Here is a 25,626-nt window from a genome sequence, read left to right on the forward strand (position 1 = left end):
TAGAAAGCACAGCTCTGACAAGGAGTAAAAAAAGGGTCTTTATTAAATGGCCAAATTAAATGTACTTGGTTGTAACCTTACCTGACCGGGTGCTACATCAGTTGGATCAGGGCCATGATGAAACTCTCTATGCAGTTTTCCAGAATGCAAGTCTAGTACAAATTGCTTCAGTTTACCTGGAACTCTGGAACAAATCCAACAGAAATACCCACATATTTATTACAAGTTAAACCCAAACACAGAAGGTTTAAAGTGCACTGTTTACAGTAGCCAACTTCTGTTTATCTAGCACACTATGCCCACTTTTAGGTGATTAATAGAGGACAGGAAGCCAAATGGTTTGTTAAGGTATCCTACCAGCTTCTTTTTCTTTCCACTGTCTCTTGAGAACACAGCAAGTATTTCATCTTTCCAATAACTCCCACAGAGTTGTACTAGCCGATAACTTCATTGTATACTCACTCCAGCTCCCCACTAACTGTAATGTAAGAGGGAACAGCAGGTTCCAAATGCACAGTTTACAGATACAAACGACAGTTGGGTAGCAGTATTGACAAAACATCTTTGAAAGGCTCTCTAGTGCCTGAGCAACTGCATATACACTAGAGATAAGCACTAAGAGGATATCAATGTAAATCTGATCTGAGATCATCTACTGTCACCCACAGCAAATGTGCTAAAGTACAGCATCCAATTTTATTTGTGAAACATCAAATGGACTAAAAAGCTTAAAATAAAGAGTTGAACTAATAAGTATTAAAGACGAGATTAAAAACTATGATGTGAGCACTATGCATGCAATCAAAAGGTAATGTACAAAGAGAGATTTTATAGGGAATCATTCATCAGTCCAATTATTACATTTAGGAAAGAGGGACAAAGTGTGGCCAGATGGGCTATCAGCAGCATTTCAGATCATAGAAAACTCTATGGATAAAATGTAGTATAATACAGTCAGAGGGTATCACTATAGCAACATCTGTAACTAATCAGTATTACAGTGACACTTTAAGAGGTCTCTTGCCTTCCTACATAAGATCAGGAATTGGCACTGGTGGAGAGAATGGAGTTCATTCCAACCTGGTTGCAGGGACAGCAGAATCCCTGCTCTGCCTTGGGCTCCTGCCCTGTTCTAGGTCAGGTACACTGCTGGATATATTCTCCTCCCATCTCTGCTTGTCCCCTAATGCAGCAAGGGCGTTCAGTGCCTACAGCCTCTTGTAGCTCAGCCAGTTCCTGCTGTGAAGCTACAACTGATCTGTTGAACCCTGCTATCACTTCCAACCTGGAATAGCAGAATGAGTAGGGCCAGGTGGCCAAAGGACAAAATACTGGGGGAGTGGTCTCACTCGCCTATGAAGTGGCTATTCTCCAAAAACACAGCTCCCTAAGGAGAGAAGAAATCTTTTAGTGGGCAGTTCTGAAAGTCCAATATCCAAACCCTGTTGGGTGGTGGCAGCACTGACATTACAAAATGGGGCCAGTTTGTGAAAGAGTCCAGAAAGCATACTGTAGTGGCAGAAATCATTGTGGGTAGATGAAAGTCTCAGAATTAAGACTTTACCTATTACTAAAACAAAACAACCAAGAAACAAAACGCCACCAAAACAAAAATCCAAACCACACACACACACAAGAATCACCCCAGGATACCTCCCACTCCAATGTCTCCTGGTTTCCAAACTGTTAGGTATTCCTAAGTATCAGCTCCATCTCCTAGACTAGGGGTGAATGATACTTTTTCATTAAGCAACTGTCGGCAACCCTGATGTCTCTCTCATCTGCATTTGCATGTAACAACTGGTATAAAAACAAGCAAGTAGCTGTTCTTACTCTGAAAGCACTTCACAGAAACAGGATGTGTAAGAAATGTAACATGAAAGTCTAAACTAAACCTCTCTATTACCCCTAAGAGATACTCATTTATTTTAGGGCTGTTTCAAACGTGACAATAAAGAGTGCTTTGAAAATGCAAATATCCCTCTGGGTTTTTTTTAAAGTGCTGGCATGTGTGGTGAACATGTTCTTCCAAACAGAAAACCAGTCACTACCAGTGTTTCAACATCCATAGCTTTAGATATTTGAAAAGCATTACTTGAGATAAACCAGAGACCACATTTTAAGACTAATCCTGTGGATAAATACGGGGAGAAGCAAGGTTTGAGCCCTCCTTCCAAACATCAACATTTCAGGTAGTGAAATGTCTCCTGCAATGGCAGAATTAGACATGGGGTTACATTCATGTTGCATGCTAAGTCTGAGCTTCAAATCCTTGGCTTTGACAAAAATGGAATATCCCAAGTTTTTGGAAGTATGAATGGGCAGAAACACTGCAAAACCTAGGCATCTAGCCAGGAGTTAGCAAGCAGTGTATATGCAGGTACCTCCTTTGAGACAGAAACAGGAGATGAACACAAAACCTGAAGACGGAGTGCCTGTCTCATGCTGAAAGCCCCTGAAGATAATGTTTACACATCTTCACTCCTCAACGGAGCCATATGAGACAGAACATCTGCTTCCAAGGCAGTACAACATAAAGAGATAGACTGATGTAAAGAGGATTATCACAGTGGTATTTCATCTAAGCACCCTGATACTTCTCTCACTTATTTTATCCAGATAACATGCCAATGATCCAAGCTGCACATCGAAATTTCAGAAATACACACAACAAGGATTTCTCTTCTAGGTTTAAAGCAATGCAGGAAGGCTGGAATTGCACCGCAGGAAAAACCAAATCAGCAGGCTGGGAATTCTTACATGGTGCATTTTACATAATCATAATCAATGCATAACATAGCACTTAAACATTCCATGTAGTATTTTAAACCTTTTAAAGTTAATCGCTGTATCTAGATCACTAAAAATACCAAGCTGGGCTCCAAATGCCTAAGTACTGCAGAAAATAGAAAAACTCTGAAATCAAGGAAGAGCAGCATCTAGAGATTTAATGTGAGATTTTCTTGCACAAAGCAATGCAACTGCATTTGACCTCACATCAATTCATACAGCTTTAAGGCTTTAAACTGAATCATACATCAGCAGCCTTACTTATCCCAGATTTATTCATCTTCTACCATAGTACTGATTAGAATATGAACACGTCTTTTGCTTTGTTATTTTCCAATTAAAATGCACAAAGAAAAATACTTACGACAAGTCACTGAAGTCCGGAAAGACATACATGTGCCTAAAGCTATCGATGGCAATAACAGGGCAGTCTGCTGGAGTCTTCTGAATGTGGAGAAGTGGGTGCCTGAATTTATCACAGTCAGCATGGAGGAAGTTTATTGTACCTTAAAATTGGGAGCAGGCAAAAATCCATGTTAAGATTATTTTTAATGACTATCTTGAAATCCTAATCACTTTCATAACTATTACACCGGTGGATACTGGATAGGCACAACATGCAAAACCTGACAACAGGCTGAAATAACTAACATCACCAAAATAACAGACTTTCTTCCAAGTGGTTTTGCCCACAATCCGAACTGAAGTTTTGTTGCATTAAGTCATTTATACAAGAAGGATTTCTGAACTAGTTTCTTACTAATAAATTGTGTACCTATTTTAATCATTTCCAGAGCACTTGGTCCTCACTGTCTGAAGTACATAAAGCCCTTCAGTCTCAAGAGCTTTAGAACTAGGATTCTGTTTGGCTTTTGCTTCCACTTAACTGAGTTGGCCTGAAAAAAATTGCACTGGCAAAAAGAAGTAGTAGGGGTTACTACAAACCTTTTTCACTTATTAACTGTCGTGCAACTTCCTGTTGGAATTTCTCTAAACTCTCCAAGTCATCTTTCATATGGAAAAGTATGAGAAAAGGAAGGCCTTCTTCTGTCAGTTCCTGCACACAAAACAACAGAACTCACTTGCTTAAGTGCCCTTAACAAACAATTCTAGCAATTCTCATATTCAGTGAGATCTCTACTTTAAACAGCTGAAAAAACTCCAGCACTAAAGACTTTAACTGCTGACCCTTCATCTAAGGGTTATACAGTTAACCATGTTACCTTCCTCTGTCATAATCAATAGATAAAACACGAAGGTATTTCATTACCCACATTTCAGTAATGGATACACTTGCACTGGAATACTTGTTCAAAAGAAATAGCCCAATTCTGAGAAAACACATCATATTCAGAGACAGCAATATGGCCTAAACAGCACAGTATTAAATGCTATAAAAAGCTCCGGGTGTACTCTAGGCCCAGTCCTTGGTTCATGCAGTAAGTTGGCGTTTTCTTAGCATAACACAATGAATAAGTATTTTTAAGTCATTCCATCCTAAAAATAGAAAGGGAGGGAAATAAAAAAGCTAATGACAGCTGCATCAGTTATGATCAAGTACTGTTCTTTGGCATTAAGTGCATCCTGACTTGTCATCCGTATAACAGTTATTAAATGCATGGACTAGTATATTACTACAATTGATAAAGAAACAAAACCCTTTATTAGACAGGCAAGCTTCAATTCCTCATAGAAATCCATTCTTGCAGCCCAAGTGCTGTTTTAAGTATCTCTGTTCAGGGACAGCTAAATGTAGAAACACCCTGAATAATTTCTTCAGGATGTTTCCCAAACAAAATATGAACAACATGCATTTGCTTCAAAAGTGATTTTTAGGCACCTTTGAATATCAGCTCAACTCACTACAGCCCAACTGAAGAAACAACCATTTATCATCTAATCAGTGCCTACAGTCCTGCCTATCTTTCATTTGCACAACTGGTGTTAAGAACTGCTGCCATTTCTTTGCTTCTAGCCAGTGTCAGAATAAAATCTATGTTTTTGGATAAATATAGCACTCATTTGTTCTGCCACCAAACAGTAAGTTGGAAGAAATGCTTTTCATCTGTACCAGGAGCCAGCCAGTTACACAGTGTATATGAAATGGCTGTCATTCTCCCTTTAATGAAGTCTTTCAGGTAAGTTGAAGCTTGGTCTTTTAACAGCAGATTGCAAAGACCCTCCTAACTTCAGTGCTCTTGATGAAATCCATGCTTCCCAATCCATCCCTAAACCAATCACGACTCATATTTGCTCATTCTCAGTTTTACACATGTGAATTTGCCTGGGTCTCAGCCTCCTCTCTTTCGTACCACTATGATCATGGCTCTGTTTCCTCACTCGTTTCAAAAGGTACATTTCCAAAGGGAGAACCCTCAGGCAGAGCTGGGTATTCCAGCTCCAAACTCCCCTCTTGCTTGCAAGCAGCTAAAAGGACAACTTTGGTGAGTTATAGTCACACGATCAAGTATCTCTAGCAGGCTGTTAGGATGGCTGGCTTGAAAGCCTTGCTAATTGTGGCCTTAACTGGTTTCTATAAAGTATCCGCATTTGTTTGCTTTTCCATTCCAGCTTTCATAGCATGTCTTACAGATCAAGCCATGGCAAAGTAGAAGAGCTATTTCATTTGCTTTGGACTGCTCTATCAAAAGCTACCATCTCATTTGGCACTGAAAATATCCAAAGATTTTTTCCTTAGATTTAAGCTTCCAACTTCTGTACGTCTTTGAGAAGCTTTTCACCCTTTCAAAAACTTACAGTTCAGCACCATCATTAGACCACATGGTTCACTGCATTCATAGAACATGGAACTAAACCAGCCTGATTACAGGTTAAACAGTGATTTCTCCTGAATGATATTACTGATCCCAACAGCTTTTTTTTTGTCATGTAAAGGGACTGTCTCACGAATGGACAGTCTTCTCAAGCTTCAGAGTTCAGCTGCTATGTATTGTCTGAAGTCACAATGATGACCTGTTCAGATTAGGCATCTTCCTGGCTAGCCTGTCCACGACATCAGATAATGAAAAAGCAATAAAGAAAATGAAGGAAAACCCTACCTGCGGTTTACAGAAGTCAATTTTGATTTTAAAAATTAATTTAAACTCTGTGGTAACAGTTTTTGTCTGTCCCATTTATACAGTATTCTAGTGCTGTAAACACAGCTTAACAGTCACAGCACTTTGTATTTTCACCCTGTAATATTGTGCAGTATGCATTAAGAGCCCATTTAAGTACCATACCATTTCAGCAGGCAGAAGTACCTCAATTTTGGCATGTTTAATTTTGTTTGGGTACTGGCAGCACTGATATGTTTAAACAAATGTTGCTAGGCAAATCCTCACATTGGAGTTGTAAGTATCCGCCCAAGTAAACAGGAATCGAGGGCTGAGAGAACAACCAGAAAAACCACAACACAATGCCACTGATGAACCTTGCCTTCTAAGGCTCAGAATCCAAATTCAGCATGGGAGAAGTACATTTAAAATCCACTGCACACTGCTAAAGACGTTAACATGTGGCATCGTTAAGATACTGAGTTGCAAATGAAGAACTAAAATTGGTTCAAATAACAGAACCTTCCGATAAAAATTGGTGGGGTTGATTAGAAGATGTACTTAAACCATTTTGTGCATCCTCTGTGTCGTGTACCCTGCTGTGTTCTGTGTACCCAGAACAGCAGCGTTACATACACTGAAGGCTCAGGATAAAAAAAGAGTGCAAACTGAGAATGAATCATGACTGATCCTTTGGTTTTTAATCCACTGTGGACAACATACTACAATCTATCAATTATGTACCCCACCTGAGTTTCTGGCAGATGCTGTGGATATGTACAAATATTCCTCCTGGGGTACTATAAACTTGCTAATTTTCTAAAGATATTTTTCCTGTTGGTTATTTTTACAAAAACATTTGTAATATGGAGTTGGAAATATATGAAAGAATAAATTACAAAAGAAAAGCTTTGAAAGAAAATAAGGATAGCAAGAAAAGAAACATCTAAAAGTAAGATCCCCAAATTCCATCTCATGAATTACAGCTAAAAGAAGAAGCTAAAAAGATTAAGAAGGTACCAGTGCTTAATCACAGACTGACACCCTGCTGCCACCCCCCCAGTCATATGGCTCTTATGACAATTCCCAGAAGACTGCCAATTCCATAGCTGTTTCATATGCTTGTTTATTAGATAATGTTTTGGAACTGTTTTTTCTACTACTAACTTCAATATTAAATTTTAAAATCTGATTATAACAAAAGGATACTTAACAACTATTTTACTCTTTCCAACTGTCATGGACATATTGTCACAAGTATTTTCTACCCTGATTAGAAGCATTTTCCAAGGTTATTGTCTTGGGTTCAGCAGTAGCATAGTAGCTGGTGCAGTGCTGTGGTTTTGACTTTCAGCCAGGGAACAGCACTGGTAACACTGTTGTTTTTAGCTGTTGCTCAGTAATGTTTACTCTGACCAAGGACTTTCTGCATCTCATGCTCTGCCAGGGGGGAGGGGAAGCTGGGAGGAAGCAGAGACAGGACACCTGACCCAAACTAGCCAAAGAGGTATTCCATACCACAGCACATCACGCCCAGGATGTAGAACTGGGGGCAGTTACCCAGAAGGGCGAGATCACTGCTGGGGTTCGGCTGGGTATCGGTTGGCGGGTGGTAAGTGGTTGTATTCTCTCCCCTTGTTATTTCCCTTATTATTGGTGGTAGCAGCAGTGGTCTGTGTTATACCTTAGTTACTGGACTGTTCTTAACTCATGGGAGCTACAGTCTTTCAATTCTCCCCATGCCTCTGGGAGCAGGGGAAGGGGGGGAGTGAGCGAGTGACCGCATGGTTCTGAGTTACCAGCTGGGCTTAAACCACGATAGTCATAATAGGCACAAAAGCACTTAAATAACATTTATGTCTGGATCTTAATTCAACATTTAGTCATAACATGTATATAAATAATATATACTTACTTTAGATGAATAATACAGTCTATTCAAGCTGTAACACCCCTAGACATACTTATAGAATCATAGAAAAGAATCACAGAATGGTTTGGGTTGGAAAGGACTTTAAGATTATCCAGTTCCAACCCCCTGCCATGGGCAGGGACACGTCCCACTAAATCGTGTCACTCAAGACTCCATCCAACCTGGCCTTGAACACTGCCAGGGATGAAGCATTCACCACTTCTTTGGGCAACCTGCTCCAGTCACAGTAAAGAACTTCTTCCTTATATCTAACCTGAACTTCCCCTGTTTAAGTTTGAATCCGTTACCCCTTGTGTCCTGTCACTGCAGTTCCTGATGAAGAGTCCGTCCCCAGCACCCTTTAGGCTCCCTTCAGATACTGGAAGGCTGCTTTCTCTTCTCCAGGCTGAACAGCCCCAACTTTCTCAGCCTGCCTTCGTACAGGAGGTGCTCCAGCCCCCTGATCATCCCCATGGCCCTCCTCTGGACTTGCTTACAGACACATACATTCCAACACAAATACATTCTCAGCATTTAAGTGTCCACACTCTATAATCTCCTACTTTGGGAGTGTACAAAACTACTACAAATCTGCCTCTGGTGAGTTTCAAGTCTAACAAAAAAGCTTCAAAAAATGAAGACATAACCTAACAGATAATTTCTGCCAAAAGCAAAGCATGTAGAAAGGTTTTTGGTATGGATTAGAGACCTTGAAAGAGATAATTTGGTTTTGAGAAAGAAACCCTAAAAACAGAATAGTAGAAAAATTTCTTACCTCTCCATTTTCAAATGTAATTTCTCGAACAAGTGGCACACATTTATCTTGTGTCCACGCATAAATCAAATCAAAATTGGTTAGTGAGCCTAAATACACCATATCTGGAGCATTTTCCTGTTGAAGAGAAAAACATACTGGTTGAGAAACAGTAAAAATGACTCTCCTACCTTCAAAGAAGACTACCTACCCAACAAAGTAGCAGTGTCCATACAAATACTGAAAGCCAATCTTACACCAGTATTTAACCTTTGTGCATGCAGAATTTCTATTAACTATGTCACAGAAGTACAACAGGAAAATAAATATTATGTGATTATTTATGCAGTCACCTTCACTTTTTAACACATATTAAGAAGAAATGTAAAGATACTTTGTTTCCAAATTTGGAATGCTTTTAATTTTATTATTGAACTATTACTAGGCTATTAAGACTTCTGTTCATTGAGAAATAGTATCTCTGTACGTGAAACTGGTATTTTACGCTTGCTTTGCCAAAGAAATATGAATAAATAGTTTTCCTTGATTTGCTAGTAGTTTTAACTCTAATTTCAGTGCTGCCACCTTTAAACGTAATAATAAATTTGGTTAGCATGAAGCAAAGCATGACTTTGCAAGCTGTGGCCATGATTAAGCACACCTTAATTCATAAATTGGGTAACCTAATAAATTAGGTTTTGCTGAAAAAGGTTTGAAACTCCTCTCCCCCTGGTCTTTTTTTAATCTATTTCTTATTTGCAAGCAAGTCTTTCCATACCTTAAATTTGAGAAGGGAGCAGATTTTCAGCTATTATATTTCTAAAAAGCAATTCTTGCAGGTTTTCTTCTCTACTGAATTTTTCAAGTAAAATTATGTTTACAAAGGGTTTACTAACATATGATTAATTGTACTAATTCCATTTCTTTTAATGAAGAGAACAGCTCTTAATCCTTGGGGGCTAAGACACACAAGACAGGCAAGTGACAGAAAAATACTTAGTAATTGCCACTTGCTTTGAAAATCATGTAGTGCACCAGCTGATGAACTTCACAGATTAAGACTTTTACAGAACACAAAGTATCTGCACACATAATGAGTTTAGTGTGTTTCTGTGGGGAAAAAAAATACTTCTGGACATTAACTGTCAACAAACGAAATAAGTATCTTTTAAACACTTAGAAACGTTAGTTTCTATGATCTTATTTCTCACACTACTTCGTGATGAACCAAAATTAAGATTTGAGATGCAGTAACATACCGAGTTATCTGAATACAGTCTCCATTCGTTCATACTTGCATACAGTGACAAAAAGCAGAATAAAATACATAGTTACACTTACCCCTGGTGGCTTGTAGATTACATTGTCTCCGCTAAATCTCTCTGCTTTTGAAATAGCCCTACAACAAACCAACCAGTAAGCATGTCTCGGTACAGACAAATGAAATAACTGAGACACCAAATACCATATTTCAATTTGCTATCTTCTTTTCTTTTCCTTCAAAATTTGAGAAATAAAATCCTTGATTTTTAAAGTAAAATGTAAAGTGACTCCACAGAAACTTGGCTTGGCTAGACAAAAGGGCATTAAGGAATTCAGCAAGATTAGAACTGTGGACTAAAAGCATCAAAGTGCAAGTGATGAATGCTGGTACATTTTTGGGTAAGGGACCGTCAGAGGAAAATGTTAATGAAATTAGCAGAATCATGTAATATGAAAAAAAAATGTAAATTAAAAAAACCCACAAACACCTATTGTTAAAGAAGGAAAGGAAAGTTGATTCTTGTTTACATTTACTATTCCTGTGCCATGTTTACCCCTAGAAATTTACATCTTATCTACCCTGATAAAGAAGGGCTTTGAGGTGCTCTACCAGCACAAGCAGTGAGCAAATGGATAGCACAGAAGCCCACACTGTCCATTTTACTCTCAGAAGAGGTCTGGAGAGCACAAGTCACAGCATTTATCTTCTGACCACTGATGATATGGTATGAGTGTATCTTGAGAACACATGCAATTCCTCCTTGGCATTCAGTTCATTATGTCACCTTACTAAGTTTCTTTCCTGCCTGTGGAGTATGTTGCAATTCCTTAATCCCAATAATAATACAGTGCCCTGAAAGCTGCCAGGCTGTACCCCCAAAATTATCATCTCTTATTTAAACAAATGGGAAAAGCTATGTACCCAACAGGAGACACAAGAAAGACCTCAACAAAAATAAACCCTTTCACCACCTTCAGACATCTAAAGAGGCCTTCCCTCTTCTCTCTCATTCCTTGCTGTTCCAACATAACTCATGTTGGTAAGACAGAGCTGACTGGCTGCATATGCCACAAAACAGTAAAATGAACTATGTGCTTCTTTTCCTTTTAGCATAGGTTAACAGAAAGCATACCTAACCTCTGGGAAAATTTAGCCAACTTCTAGCTTCTTCAATTACGGTATCTCTCCTGTAGACTCAATATAAGCATTGATGAAGACTGATTAAGAGATGTAAGGGGAAAGATAAGAAAGAAGTAAAAATATCTTGGTTTACCTCACTGCAAGATGAGGTAAATTTTCCAGGGGTATGAACAATTTAGAAAGCCAAGGAAAAAAAAAAAAAAAGAGACATAATGCTTAACTCAAAGTCCTTCACTGCTTAAGAAGAAAGTGATGACATAAGAGCCACCTGCCTAATCACTGCTTGGTAAGCTAATAATTTATAACAAAATGTACGCTCTAGGGGTAAGGCTGTGGTGGATCCCTAAAGGTCCTCCACATCAGTAGCTGCAGCTGTCACTGATTTGCTTCCCCCACTCAAGGTGGGGACGTGATATGAAAATCCCAAATGCCTGAAGATACACCTTTTTAAAACAACTAACAAACTGGGAACACTTCAGTCCGCACTTTGTTCCTTCTCAAAGTGGCAATGTAGGTGAACATCTTGGAAGCACACAACCCTCCTGCCCCATACTTGCTTGCTAACATGCAATTAAAACAGTTCCTTTCATGAGCTACCTACAGTCCATCATAGCACCTTAACAGAAAAAAAATGTTTTTCTGCTGTTTGCCTTGGTTTTCTGCATTTGGCTTCCTATACTCCGGGCTCAATGGCACAAGGCCATTCTCTTCCATGTCTACCAACACATACCCCTCTCCAGTTCCGCTTCCAGAATCACAGAATCACAGAATCATAGAATAGTTTGGATTGGAAAGGACCTTAGGATCATCTAGTTCCAATCCCTCTGCCATGCGCAGGGACACCTCACACTAAACCCTGTCACTCAAGACTCTGTTCAACCCAGCCTTTAACACTACCAGGGATGAAGCATTCACAACTCCTTTGGGCAACCCATTCCAGTGCCTCACCACCCTCACAGTAAAGAACTTCTTCCTTATATCCAATCTAAACTTCCCCTGTTTAAATTTGAACCCGTTGCCCCTTTTCCTACCACTACAGTCCCTAATGACCTCTAATAATCTCTTCATCAGTATCTCTCTTATCTCGTGCTTAGAAGTCTTCCCTCACTAATCTTGCTCTGCACTCACCAATCTTGCTCTGCACTCACCTCAGATCTTAACAGAACTGTAAGGAACAGTTGATTTAAAAATCGTTCTAAGCATGAAAATGATCTTCACTAAGTACCATTTTAATACAATTTAAAAATATGCTATTGCAAATACCTAAAGCCAGAATAATGTTTGCATAGCAGGGAACAGTTCTGTCTTGACAGATGTTGATGTAACTTTTTCCTGTTAAACTGATTGTTTTGAGTTTATCTTAGCTTACTAGAAGTTTGGACATGACAGCTCACGTTACCATATATCTTCCAAACCAGATACCTGTTGAACTCTGTCCATAGCAAAACCAAAAGCCCCTCCCAGGGGATGTTAGGATGCTCAGTCAGAAGTGCTCATCTCATCAGTGCCAGCTCCCCATGAAACATTTTGCTATATATATTTGGAAATAATCTGAATAGAAAATACTGCTATATAGCCAGCATCTCCCTTGGAAGTCTTTTCACATATAATTTTTTAGGAAGCTCAAGAGCCACAGCAACTCAGACATGAAAACATTTAGCTTCCAAGGTCACCATCTGGAAGGCTGCACTGTCAAACATTGCCAGCTCCAGGCTAGAAAGGGAATGGGAGTCTGCACAAGAGAATAATGACAAGCTTGCAATCTGTAGTTACATGGTCAGGTTACAAATAATTAAATTGTGATTTGTTCCATTATGCTTGCTTGTTCCTTATGCCTAGAGAAAAAACAAAAAGCCAGAAAACCCACAGTAACTACCCCAAGAATGGTGTCTGTCAAACAAATGCTAACACTGAGTGGTGGGAGACTATTTCTCATTATACAAGGCTGACAAACATTAAATCAAAGACAAACAGACTCAACAGAAGAGAGAATATTAAAGTACTGTTATCTTACTAAGGATTTTTTAAAAGCATTCTTGAAAAGAATGAAAAATCATGAGGGTGGTGGCAAAAGTAATTTAAAATTCTAGTAACAACTCAGACTGGCTGCCCTGAGAACAAGCATGGATAAACACATCAGAAAACATCTCAGATAATGGCCACTCTTTGGGGATAAGACTGACAGACCTACAGGCCACAGAATTACAAAATCTGTGTACAGATACATTGTTCTCTCACAGCGAAGGCTGCTTACACAGTCATAGAATACCTAACTAGGAACTGAAGGAAAGCCACATGTACTCCTGTGCATTACAAATACTTCTCCCACTCCCAACACAAGGTCTTCTCCCCTGACATCAAGAGGAAATGAGCAAGTAAATACTGAATTATTCTTTACAGGGACAAAAAAAAAAAAAAAGAAAAAAAGAAGGAAATAAGAGGAGGAAAAAAAACCCCACACTATTAAAAAAAAAAAAAAGAGGAAAAAAAGCTACAAAAATTGTAATTTATTTAAAGAAAAAAAAAGGAGGTTAAAAACAAGGGAAATTTCTCAGTCTGCAAAGCTGATAACATTTTTATCAAAAGGTTTTCTAACTCTTCTTACTTATTCTCCTTTCCCTTCAAAGTAGATTTTTGGGACACAACTGTCTAGCACTACCCCTTAAAAACCTTTCCAGTTACATTTATATTATACTGCCAGAGTGAAAAAAACAGAAATGAGGCAAAAAAAGAAAGCTGGTTTTCACAGTAGACATTAAGGCTAGGAAGAGTTTTCTCCTCCTGTCCTTTCTGTGTATTTATCTGTTTAAGGTCTAATCTCTTGTTATGCCACACTGAAAGTATTAAAGAACTCCAATTATTAACAATGTATTAACATAATTTCAATAATGAAGTCATGCAACCAACAAAATTTAAAGCTTACCCAAAGGCAGACAGGAATATGCAATCATCATGCAAAATATTCGCTACTCTTTCATAGGTTCTGTAATTGTCACTGTCCTTTTGCTCAAAGTATCCAACAATATTTCTTCTGCTACGCTGTAAAAACAAAGGTTAAATTATAACTTACCTCAAATTACCAGAAATCATTACTCCCTGAGGATATTAAATGCAGAGGTGCCATTCATTCAACAGTCAATAACTGTGTAGAAGTAATTTCTTTTCTGCCTTCTCAATATTCAGAAGCATCCTTGTGAGTATTTTTCCAGAGAGAAATACTAGAAGTGTCTTGTCAAACACGAGATATTCTTTTCAAATGATTAAAAGTAAAATAAAGTCATTTGGTAGTGAAGTTACCATAACAAAATGCAGTTGAAAGTGATTATATTTGAATGATTTGAAATACTGGAAATGATCCAGTTTTCCATTCAGCTTAAAAAAAAGCATCACAATATTTCTGAATGGGAAAAAAATAAATATATACTTCAAACACATTGTGTTTCACCACTTCAACATTAAAAAAAATTAAAATAGATATATCTAGAAGGAATAAAATTGGTATGACTTACATCAAGAGAACTAATTTCCTCCATATCCTGGACCTCCCGAACAGGGTTACTCTTCTGCTGCCTTATATAATCTGCTATTGCTGTCACAGATCTCTGGCCCCTGTATTCTCTCTTCATCATCATTCCATTCCGGAAGAGTTTCAGGGTTGGGTATTTGCTTATCCTGTATCTCTGAGCTATATCCGCTAAAAAGAAATAAAGAAAACAAAACTAAACCCTACAAATACAGAAAACCATTGAATATCTTACACATGTATATGTGTGCACGCAAGTGCAATCCCTGAACCAGTACTTCTCTATCTTTAAATAAGAACAAACTAATAACCTCCCCCCCTCCTCAAACAAACAAAACCCCAAACATACACACACTGCTATAGTGGAGAAAACAGACAGCAGCTACAGTATTTCTCACATGTACTGATCTTCATAAAAAATCATGACCAAAATCTGCAGTAAGCAAAGACTTGATTTGGTCGTCTATACTCATTTGGTACACTTCCTGTTAACAACTAGGAAGGCCAATTTAAGAGTATAACAGGAACATAAGAATCTCAAAAGCTTGCCAAATCTCAGTGACTTAATCCACCTGAGAAAACTTTAATAAAATCAGTGCCTATTTTAGTTTAACTCGCTATGATTTTATCTCAGTTTCACTGCTGGAAATACAACTCTTACATCTCAAACTTTTGAGAACATGAACCCTGAAAAGTATTCCTTGAAACTGATGAAGGCCAGAAAACTTCCACTACAGTTCTGAGCTGCTCAGGTTTTGAACAAACACAGATTTTCAGGTTTCTAAATGAAGGCAAACACCTTGCTGACCAATCAGTGTCAGCATTCCCTTCAAGACTGTTCTTCATTCACATCTATACATGCAGCCCTGCGTCTTCTAGACTTGGACCACACAGAACTTCATACAACAAAATAACGCGTATCTGTGGTCATTCAGTGTAAGAGCACTAGCTATTTTCACCTTTATGTAACAGGTCAGTTATTTAAGTCCAAGCTATTTGCTCCTGACACGTATAAATATAAAAGATGGGAGAAAAAATAAAAAAATGGAAAGAGGTTTTACAGTAAAATTAGAAAAGCAGCAAAGAAAGGCAAGCAGAAGCAACAAAGCCCAGTTTTCCATGAAACATGCATCCTGTACCCCTTTTCTTCAAACACAACTCAGGCAATAATCCAGTTCTTTAATACACCCCAGAGTACTTCAAGCATCCCTTTGTCCTTCTTCCACTTCAGTTAACCTCTGGGACACAGCAAGTTGCAACAGGTTCTGCAGCTAGCTCCCAGCTACACACTGACACCGTGTCAGCTGAACTCGGGACACAGGGAAACTTACATGTAAGTGGGAAGCGGTTCATGGCATACCAAGCAGGATCATCAGCCCTAGGTTTTTACAGCAACCTTTTCTACAGCACAGGAACTGGGTTTGCTCACCTCCTACACCCAGCAATTGCTTTAATCAGATTTTGTAAGTACTTTGCTATTACTTTGTAATAGCTTTGAACGCTCCTCCCTCTTTCTGTGGCTGAAGTTCAGCAAAAAGTTTCAAGCAGTTTTTATCAGGCAGGACTGGAGAAACATGGTAACCAGATGCATTTTAGATTCTTAGGGGAATGAGACTAAAACCAAACAACAGAAACAAAGAGTCAAGTAGGACACAAGCACTTCCCTTTTGCTTTAGCTTTAATTATGATGCCCTCCTGCTCACTCCTCCCCTAGAAATGTATCTAGAAACAAAAAATCTCCCAGCCCCTATGAAAATGGTGTCTTTTATTAGAGAGTTGGATGCAGTTTACCTAAGCCTCAATCATGTTTGTAGCTAAATCTCAAAATATGAGCAGTCTGCTCACTTCCCAGAGCTGCTTAATCCTTTGAGGTGACTCATTCCAAGTCAACACCTGCCCCGCTTTCCCTTCTTCCTTTCTCTCTCGTGGAATGAGATGGTAAACCACTACAGAGTGATTTATCCTTGGAGATAAAGAGACATTTCATATAGTCAACAGAGAGAGGAAGGCATTGAAAGTGTCGGCTGAATGCCGTTCCTTTTCACTGACTCCTTAGTAATAAGTCAAAGGGTACACTTCAAGTGACCTGGATTGGCCCAAATGAGGGTCCATCAGCATATCTGGCACAGTACTGAACAACATAAAAACTAATCCTTTGTGACAAATTCTTCTCAATTACATACTTAGCACAAAGGCAATTTTTTATCTTACACTTTAGAGAATGGAGACAGAAGTCCTGTGAAAGCTCTTATTTAGAGGCAGCTGGCATAAGCAAACTTCTGATATTGAGCAGCTAACATACACTTTTTGGTTGCAAACCAAAATTAAAACCCTGTGCCACTGAAAGCAAGTCATTCCCCTACGGAACTGCACCTGTAACTGTCCTCCATCATATAAAATTCTCCATCACTTTTGGACAAAATAAATCTGAATTCCCCCTGCTGCCTGGAAAACCCTCAAGTGAAACCATTGTGGTTTTAATTGCTGCTAAAACACAACTAATCTCTTGCAGTTTTAGTTATTGAAAAGAACCTTTGAACCAGCTATACAACTTAAACCAAAAACATGCATAACAAAGGAATAAGAACCAGGTCTACTCCACAAAAATGTTCTTTAACATCCCTCAAAACAGTAAGCTTAAAAGCTTCACCAGCTAAGCCCAGTTCCTAAAAAGCTTTGCATCACTATGAAATACGACAGAAAGCAGCCTATTAATTTTGACTAAGAAAGGACTTGACCTTTTTCCTAAATATCCCAGAAGAATTTCCTAATACACTAACTACAGTTAAAATTAAGGGCAAGCCATTTTATGTCCCCAATTCAGAGTAATTTTATTTCAAATACATACAGATTTCTCAAGCAAAGATGCCAATATATTCACCATTAACAAGTACTAGATCAATACTGTTTTCTTCCTTTAAATTCCATCCCTTCTTTGTTGAACTACCTAAGAGCTAGCTGCAAGAAGGTAGCAAGTGTAGCAGGGGAGGAATCACATTGTATTTGCTCAGCAGAAGACAACATCGGCAAACCAGGCATTTCCTGCCCTTCTCTCATGTTGAGAGAAGGACCTCTGGTCTGATGCTTTGTCAGTCTATCAAAACTTGACAGGGGTCTGATAAGAGACAAGGAGCACTATATATCAAGGTTTCACAGGAACACATTGAGATCAAAGACTGTTACAGAACTCAACAGCAAGAGATCACCAAGACTACGCTTTTTTTGTCTCACAGCACAAACTTTTCCTTCGGGTTATTTTTGCAGTTATAGGAGGATATTCAGGTTGCAGAATGGGCATCAGGGGATCCTGAACTTTCTCCACATTGGAGGCTGCAGTCCCTAGGGATGTAGATTTCCATCCAGTGTTGGAAGTTGCATTAAAAAAATGGTAATAAAATATCCACTGTCAAGACTGAATCCCAACACTATTTCATAAATCAGAACTTGCATGCTCTTTACAAATTACATTCAGATTCCATAAACGGTAGTATTTGAACTAACACAGAGAGATGATAGTCCTACACAAGTAAGTATTTGAAAATCATCTTTTTACAAAATATAAAATGCAAGTACATGAAAAATTGTTTGAATTCATTCAAAAGTCAAATAGAGTAAACCTTAAATGCTTCATTAAGCCCTGGCATTTGATACAGGTAGAGTTAGCACAAGCAGAGCAACTACAAAATTATATTCCTTTTAAAATTGGAAATACACAAAGCAAATACATGGAATATTGTTTGAACTCATTCATAGATAACATTATAGTAAATTCTGATTTAAATTTTAAAATAGTTCCAGACATTCTTACTGCCCATTTTCTGATTAAAAGAGGTATTTGAAACAGATAACTGACCTAAAAGGGGCACTTCCCCCCCCCCAACCCCACAATACTCTCCTAGCTACAACTTTATACCTTCTTCAGGTACTAAGGTACCTAAAAGGAATAAACCTTCAGTTTGTATTTTGTCAAATTAAACATTCAATCACAAGCCTAGCATCTATGCTAGCAGAATGGTTTCACACTTAAGACAGGAAGCAACTGACATACTTCATCTTCGTGTCTTCTACAAATCAGAAGTTTCAAGAAGACTGATGAATTCAGATGATTCTCTCCTCCCTGTTTTGCATGTGTACCTGATGGCAATCAACCATTTCTCAACTGCCCAGACTATTTTCTGCTATTCATTATACAAACTTCGGCAGGAACATCTTCATAATCACTCTGTTCTCTTCATAGATGCACTGTATTGATACTTCTCTTGAGCTACTGAAGAGAAAGCAAAGCTGCTGTCAGCCATTTCTGTTGTCCGAGTATCATATGCTCTTCTCCTGAAAGGAATGCTAAACCCCATTTTTGTCAAAAAAAGAAAAAAAAAGATCACTTTCTCCCTCACTGTTGTCCAACACCTTCCATCTCAAAAATAACACTCCTTCAGCTGTGTATTTGAAGCTGGGACTATCAAATGAGTATTTTGCTTGCTCAAGATCAATGACATCTTTTGAAGTACCTCGGGCTAGCTACCAGGTCACACTACAGATGAGAAACAAAATCTGTCTTTGATAGGTACCTTTTCACTTTTCATTCAGCAAGCTTTTTTCTCTCAAGTTCACTTTTTGCTTCCTACTTCCCTACACTACATTAATCTTATTAAGTATTTCATAATACAGCAGTTAAACTACTCCTCTCATAACACTTACACACAATCATAAGAACTGGGAATATTCATAGGAAGCAAAATTAAAGAAACTTGGGAGATCATCTAAACCAGCCATCCTATCCCGATGATTGCGATACTTGTTTGATGGACCAAAATAGGTGTAAGAAAAGCAATCGATACGCTACATCAAATTTGACTACTAAGAAGCTGGGTAAAAAGAAAATCTAGACCACCTTCTGCTGCAAAGGAACATTCACAACAGCCATGCCTGCTCTTAGCTGGGCCTCATCAGTAGGCATCCCATAACCTTTTCTGACAGACTAACAAAATAGCTCTCCTGAGGAGAGCCATCAGCAACCTCTACAAATCGCTTCCACTTTTTATTTTACCCAAAGACAACTCTTTCAGGCTGGTAGTTCCTTTTCAGGCAAAGTGGCAGGAATGCAATGAAATCCTCCTGTTTATAGTTTCATTTACAGTTCATTTATAAACCTTTGAATTTGTTATCATACCATGTTATTTTGCTTACCAGAGGCACAGCAGCAATACAATATAAGTAATTGTGAAGACTAGCATTGGTACACATTACAGGAATGGCCTGACCCAGAAAGATCAGCAGCTCATAGTAATGAATGAGAGTACCACTTACGGACATTTTGAAAGAACAAACAATAGTTCCCTAAACAGTCTGACTAGCAAAGCACCTCTCAATACCCCATAGATGAGAATTTGTTTTCTGTGTGGAAGCACAAATATTTATTTAAACTGCCTATTATTTTTTAGCTCAGAAACAAAGGAAATAATGGTGCAGCAGAATTAACCCCCCAGTACATACTTTAATTTAAAAGAATTCTTCATCACAACTCCTAGTATTGAATTCATAGAAACTGATCAAAATGTAGAGTTTCCTCCAGAAGCATGAGGAGTTCTATACTGCAATATTTGCTCGGATAACAGAAACATAGGAAATCCATGGTACCAAGAAGTTTCCAACATTGCTGCTTAACAAAAGCATACAGCAAAGCAAAAGAAAGCAAAACCAAATCAAACACACAAAACAAACACACCACCAAATCAAAACCTTCCTAATAATGTATATGCAGAAAGATCACCTACAATTTTACACAGAAGGTGACTTTTACTAGGTATTACACTCAGAATAGAGTGCCTAATTTTTAAGATAAGTGAATTACTAACTCAAACACATCAAAGCTACAAAAGACTTTATCAGCAAACCATGCACTGTAACTTAGAAAAAATCTAAGTTATAAAAGGATGAGGTCCTGGAAACTGAAAGAGTACAATGCTTCATCAGATTTACCTTTGGTGTATATTCCACACCAGCTTAAAAACAGCCTGATGACTTAACTTACATATTTCAGTTTTATCTTCCACAATACTATAAACAGGTGTAAAAGATATAACACATACAAAGGCTCAATATAGTGTTAATATTCAGATTTTGTATTTAATCACATTGGGGCTATCACTTTCCAGGGAAAAAAAACCCCAACCCATCTTTATATTGGCTACAAGAGCAGACAGAATGATGGTTTTGTCATTAAGCATCAAACATTTGGCAGTGCATCAATAATTCTCTTTAGTTTGCTTTACCCTCAGAAGCTGGTGTGAGCTATTTGGCCCGGCAGTGTGCTGCAATAATAGTACATTAAATGGAAAGCATCTATGCCTGGCTGACCATTCTGAAAGCTGTTTTTGAGTGGCTTGAAATCAGCTATTTGGATTCCCTACAGAGTCTTGGTTTCAAAAAGGAACAGATGATTTGTAATGCAAATGATCCACCATCTCTAGAACATCATTCTAATAGTGAACTACTATTGGTATGAAATCTGCAGGCATTAACAAACCCCAAAACATTGGCATAAACCTTCTAGTGCTGGCAAAATATGTAAATACATACAAAAGATATGAAAGGAAATGGGGGGGGGGGGAGAGGGAGGGGGAAAGAACAATAACTTTGACTGACATTTAGTAAACTGCAACAGCAGGGACAAGATGGCTGATGATATATCATATCAACATCCACCCTTTTACTAAAAAGTTGCTATTACATACACTAAAATCAAAGTTAAAATTCTTAAAACTTTAGGAAGTACCCATTAACTGTGTGCCATGAAATGTACCATTGCTTACAACCCAGCAAATAAACACTGGAAACTGAGAATGACATACGGCTTTGCTATTTTAATTCAAAAAGGCAATGAAAATCGGAAGAAAAGACTTGGTCTGTCATTATAGGATTTTAACTCTCACATTTTACAGCTTCTCCAGAAGAAGTCACGCTCATCTACTTGTTAAATTAAGGACACAGAGTAAACACAGAGAACTCATGATATTCCAGTAAAAAAGAGAAAGACCAAAGCTCCTGGCTGCCTCATACTACTTAGCCCACTATCCCCCTGGGAACAGGCCCATGGGAAGGAAGACAATCTCTCTGTATCATCTCCTTCTCCAACCAGGCTTTAGCTCTCTGTAACAAGTTCTGATGAGCTCAATTCAATACGAGAAGACTAAGCAACAAGCTTCTGAAGTATTTCAGCTACTGGGGAGGGGGCAGTCTTCTTAGGCACATAACTACTAACCCAAGAACATCTCATGGCTAAACACTGTCCATCCAGCAGCTCAAAGATTCTCCAAGTTATCAGAGCAACTAAAGCTGCAGCAAACAAAATAAGGACTTCAGTTGGTCATGTACACCTTAACCATAAAACTCAACTATACAGACTGGTTTTACTATAGTCTTTTGTGAGAAATTTATAGCAAGTTTCATTGTCAGTATCTTGACTCAATGGAAAGATGAGCCAATAACCACAGAAATCAAGTAAACCGAGAGTATGAACGTCCTTGATCTTCCCTCACCTTGACTCAAGTTAATCTGAGAAACTATCACTGATGAAAGTGATATAGTATACACAGAAGGACATACAAAAGTCATTTCAAGTATGTAGAAAGACTGGTTTAATAAGCTGATACAAAGCCGATCAGAATTCATGCTCTACAACTACGTTTATTTTCTACAATTGCAGAGATAGCAGGCAGTTTATTTGTGTAGATCCTGCAACAGATCTCAGAACAGACAGAAAAATTGTCTGTAAGAAAACTTCAGCAAAGACCTTATCTCAGACTTTCCTTTCAATATACCCCTCCAAAGGATTTCATTGCCTTACTTGAAAACTGAGTTTTAGCGATAACAAATTTGAATACTCAAGGCTAAGTTTTTGTTTAACGTCTGCCCAGCACACACCATACAGACTGATGATTGGAGGCAGAAAAGAACATCAGGTGTGAAAAAGAAAGAAGCTGAAATGTAGTTAAGTACTTGAGATCTGGGAAGGTACTCCAGGTATTTCAGGTATTCAAACCAGCTACCAGAAAACCCAGTCATTTTCCCAACACATCTCTATGATTTCAATGTAGGAAGGCAGTTGAATGCTTCAAAGCTGCTCACATACCCTAGGGGGATACTGCCCAGCTGTTTTTCCAGCTGAGGCTATAAAGGGGGTCCTATATCCCAGTGATTCAAAGATTTAATCCCAGAGGCATTTGAATTTCCTGTGGTCATGAACTGATCTTGTGGATCTTTAGGAAGGGATAAAATGAAATCTCCTTGGCCACTCCCAACAGTTTGAAGAATCAGTTTATTCTACATTTCTGATACTGAGTTTAAGTGTTTGCTCCCTTAAAAGTTGCAGTTTTTTTTCATTTTGTGTTGGGTTTTCTTCGTTTGTTTGGTTTTTATGTTTGAGATGTCTTTGAAGATTGCAAGACAGGTGCCCTTACTGCTGGGTAACTATGTGCATGCATACAAATAGAGCCCAAAATGGTGCCAGTGGAAAAAGCTTTTTTGTAACAGAGCACTAAAACACAACTATTAGGTCAATGGTAAGTATCAGGGATATACTGCAGATACAAACTAATAACCCTGCACAGTGATTCCTCACATTTCCAACTGCAAATCTTCTTACAAATTAACATTTTGTGAAGCCCAAATATTATAATCAGTATTGATAAGAATTGAATTTCTGTCTGTTAATACTCTTTGGGAATCACAAGCCACTGTAAGAAAATTATATCTTCAAATGCTGTTTTCCCAAAAGCATAAAACAATACAGCTCCTATACTATAAAAAGCAACATAATAAAAATCTTAGTGCGATCCATTTGTCTTTCAATGTGCAGCAGATGCTTCTTACATTTTACTTACTATGGGGTTAAAAAGCAATCTTAGGGATTAACACCAGCATTAAATGAGTAAATTTTGGCATATCATTTTCACATATTTCTGCATACAAGGAAAACTCAAATAGGCAACCATTTACTGGCATATGTACAAATGGCAAAGCAGAAAACCTCTGATCCCCTCCTGGCTGTGTGTTAAAGGCAACTTACTACAAATCCTAGCTGGAAGGAAGACCTGAGCAGAACATACTCTTGGTTTTGACCATCTAAGATTACCCCTTCCTCTTCTTGGTTGTGAGGACCTGCAGCATTTGTTGCACTAATGCTTCTCGACACCTCAACAAGCCAATTCAATTTATAATCCCAGCCCTTTCTTCCCCTGAACTGATAAAAATGTATGTTGATGGATGCAATGAGAAAGCCACACCAGAGACTGCCCTGAAAAATCTGGAAAAAGAGGTTCACTGATGTATACAAGCAACTCTGCCCTAAATAATGGAAGGATAGCACACAAATACCTAAATCGGGATTTACTTACAATGCTGATCACAGTCTACTCTAGCAAAGACCACTTGATTCTTATCTGGATATTCTTCTTTAATTACATTAGAAGCTTCCTCAAAAATAGGATGCAGCATTTGGCTGAAGCGGCACCTGTGGACAGACACAAAATCATAACTTCAAAATAATGATTTGAAATATTTTAACTGATAACTCAAGGAAAATTTTCAACTTTGACAGAAAAAGAAAAAATAAATAAAGAAAAGCTATTGGAAAAGCACACCTACTTGTAATCATCCAACTAAGTGGCTGGATAAAAACAGGTTCAAAAATAACTTGAATAATTCACGTGGGGGGGAAAAAAACACCAAACATTCTAAAAGAATATATAGCTCAAGATGTGCCCCTCTGCATTATCTGTGCAAAAAACACCATTAATCAATTATAAGCCTTTAGGAAACATATTCTATTCAGAAAGACTGTCCTTCATTTTTTCCACCTGAACTATCCCTGGGAAGTAGTTTTTAAAATGTAGTAAAAAAAGTTACTTGGATTGTTGAGATTCAAATATTGACCACTGCCTTCACGAAATATCACAGAAATAATTTCCTAAGGGTCAATAATAGATGTTATAAGTATTGCTTCTTATATTACGGCTCAAGATTGGTAGAGTTCGAACAGACTCCCATTACAACACTATGAACAAATAGAATCACACAGGCTCCTTCTTCCACTCATGCCAGATTTTGAAGCAAATCCTTTCTTTCTGCCCATGGAAAAGGCTGTAGGATTGTAAAGGTGCAAAGGCTCATTATTAATACGTCTACTATTTTATGTTGCATTCTTCCAAACACAAAACAAATAGAAGATGGATAATAGCACCTGTAGACTTGCAAGAAAGCCTGGACTGAAGCCCTGCTTAAACTTTACAGTGATAGCCTGGGGATGCTGTTATGTCCACAACAGCAAGCATTCAAGTGAAAAGGCAGGTTTTGATTTCAAAGTACAAACAGGTCTTAAGGCCATTTTCTGAAAGGCACCTGACTCTCGGCAGCATAACTGTATGCTACACATTTATGTGGCATGTGTATGTTACACATGGCTTCCTTATCCATCGTTCTTCTCCACCCTTACAGCAGTGTCTACAACAGTGAACTAATCTGTTTTCATTCAAAGGTGATGTTACATCATTGGTTGGCAGGGCACTATATTGAGAGGTTGTTACTGAATCCCTGCATGTAATGATCTTAACTAAGGCTGTAATTTTTTAAAACTATGGCCTATAATAATATGAATCAACTTGCAAGCATATGCCACTCTTTAAGTTCAAAACAAACCTATTCTACAGAGGATTTGAATAACAATGGAGATTTGCAGAAAGAGCTGTGCTAATAATGCTCTAAACCAGGACCCTTGTTACTTGACTATATTAGGTTATCATAAAAATATCAGAACATGGAGTTTTTGCCTCCCCTAGTTTATCTACTGGAAAATCCAAAAACGACCTTACAACGGCAACACAGGCCCTAGATTTCAGTGCATTAAATTTACTCTCAATGGGTTTGCTTTCTTTGGTTATCTCTAATAAAACTTTTTGAAGTAGTCCATGATTCACAAGATATCTACAGATCAGTAACTGAAAATAAGCACCTTAAAAGTTTCACTTCCTAATTCTAAAAGGCAGCCTTTATAGCATAATTCTGTACAGAACAGATAAGAAATTAGACCTAGTTTCTTATTTAACCAGTTATTTATTAGTTGTACTATCATTATAAAGAAAGACGTTTCAAATGAATACCTTGGTAAATCAATGCACTCTCTCTAAAGAA

At 38.1% G+C, this 25,626-nt stretch overlaps 1 protein-coding gene across 2 annotated transcripts in view; it reads right to left on the bottom strand.

Annotated features, from left to right (window-relative positions):
* Positions 1-25,626, bottom strand: part of ERP44 (endoplasmic reticulum protein 44) — a 49,515-nt gene that overhangs the window by 2,563 nt on the left and 21,326 nt on the right. For both annotated transcript variants that reach the window (XM_061364727.1, XM_061364728.1), the window contains exons 4-11: positions 23,835-23,950; positions 14,426-14,610; positions 13,840-13,955; positions 9,854-9,911; positions 8,534-8,650; positions 3,736-3,847; positions 3,155-3,296; positions 82-184 (exon numbers count right to left, since the gene is read on the bottom strand). In XM_061364727.1, coding sequence (XP_061220711.1) covers positions 82-184; positions 3,155-3,296; positions 3,736-3,847; positions 8,534-8,650; positions 9,854-9,911; positions 13,840-13,955; positions 14,426-14,610; positions 23,835-23,950 — 949 coding nt within the window. The remainder of the gene's footprint in view (positions 1-81; positions 185-3,154; positions 3,297-3,735; positions 3,848-8,533; positions 8,651-9,853; positions 9,912-13,839; positions 13,956-14,425; positions 14,611-23,834; positions 23,951-25,626) is intronic.

The sequence above is a fragment of the Neopsephotus bourkii genome, unplaced genomic scaffold, assembly GCF_033783945.1.
Source record: "Neopsephotus bourkii isolate Nb327-2 ecotype Australia unplaced genomic scaffold, CSIRO-AGI_Nbou_v1 NB_1248, whole genome shotgun sequence".
NCBI lineage: Eukaryota > Metazoa > Chordata > Aves > Psittaciformes > Psittacidae > Neopsephotus > Neopsephotus bourkii.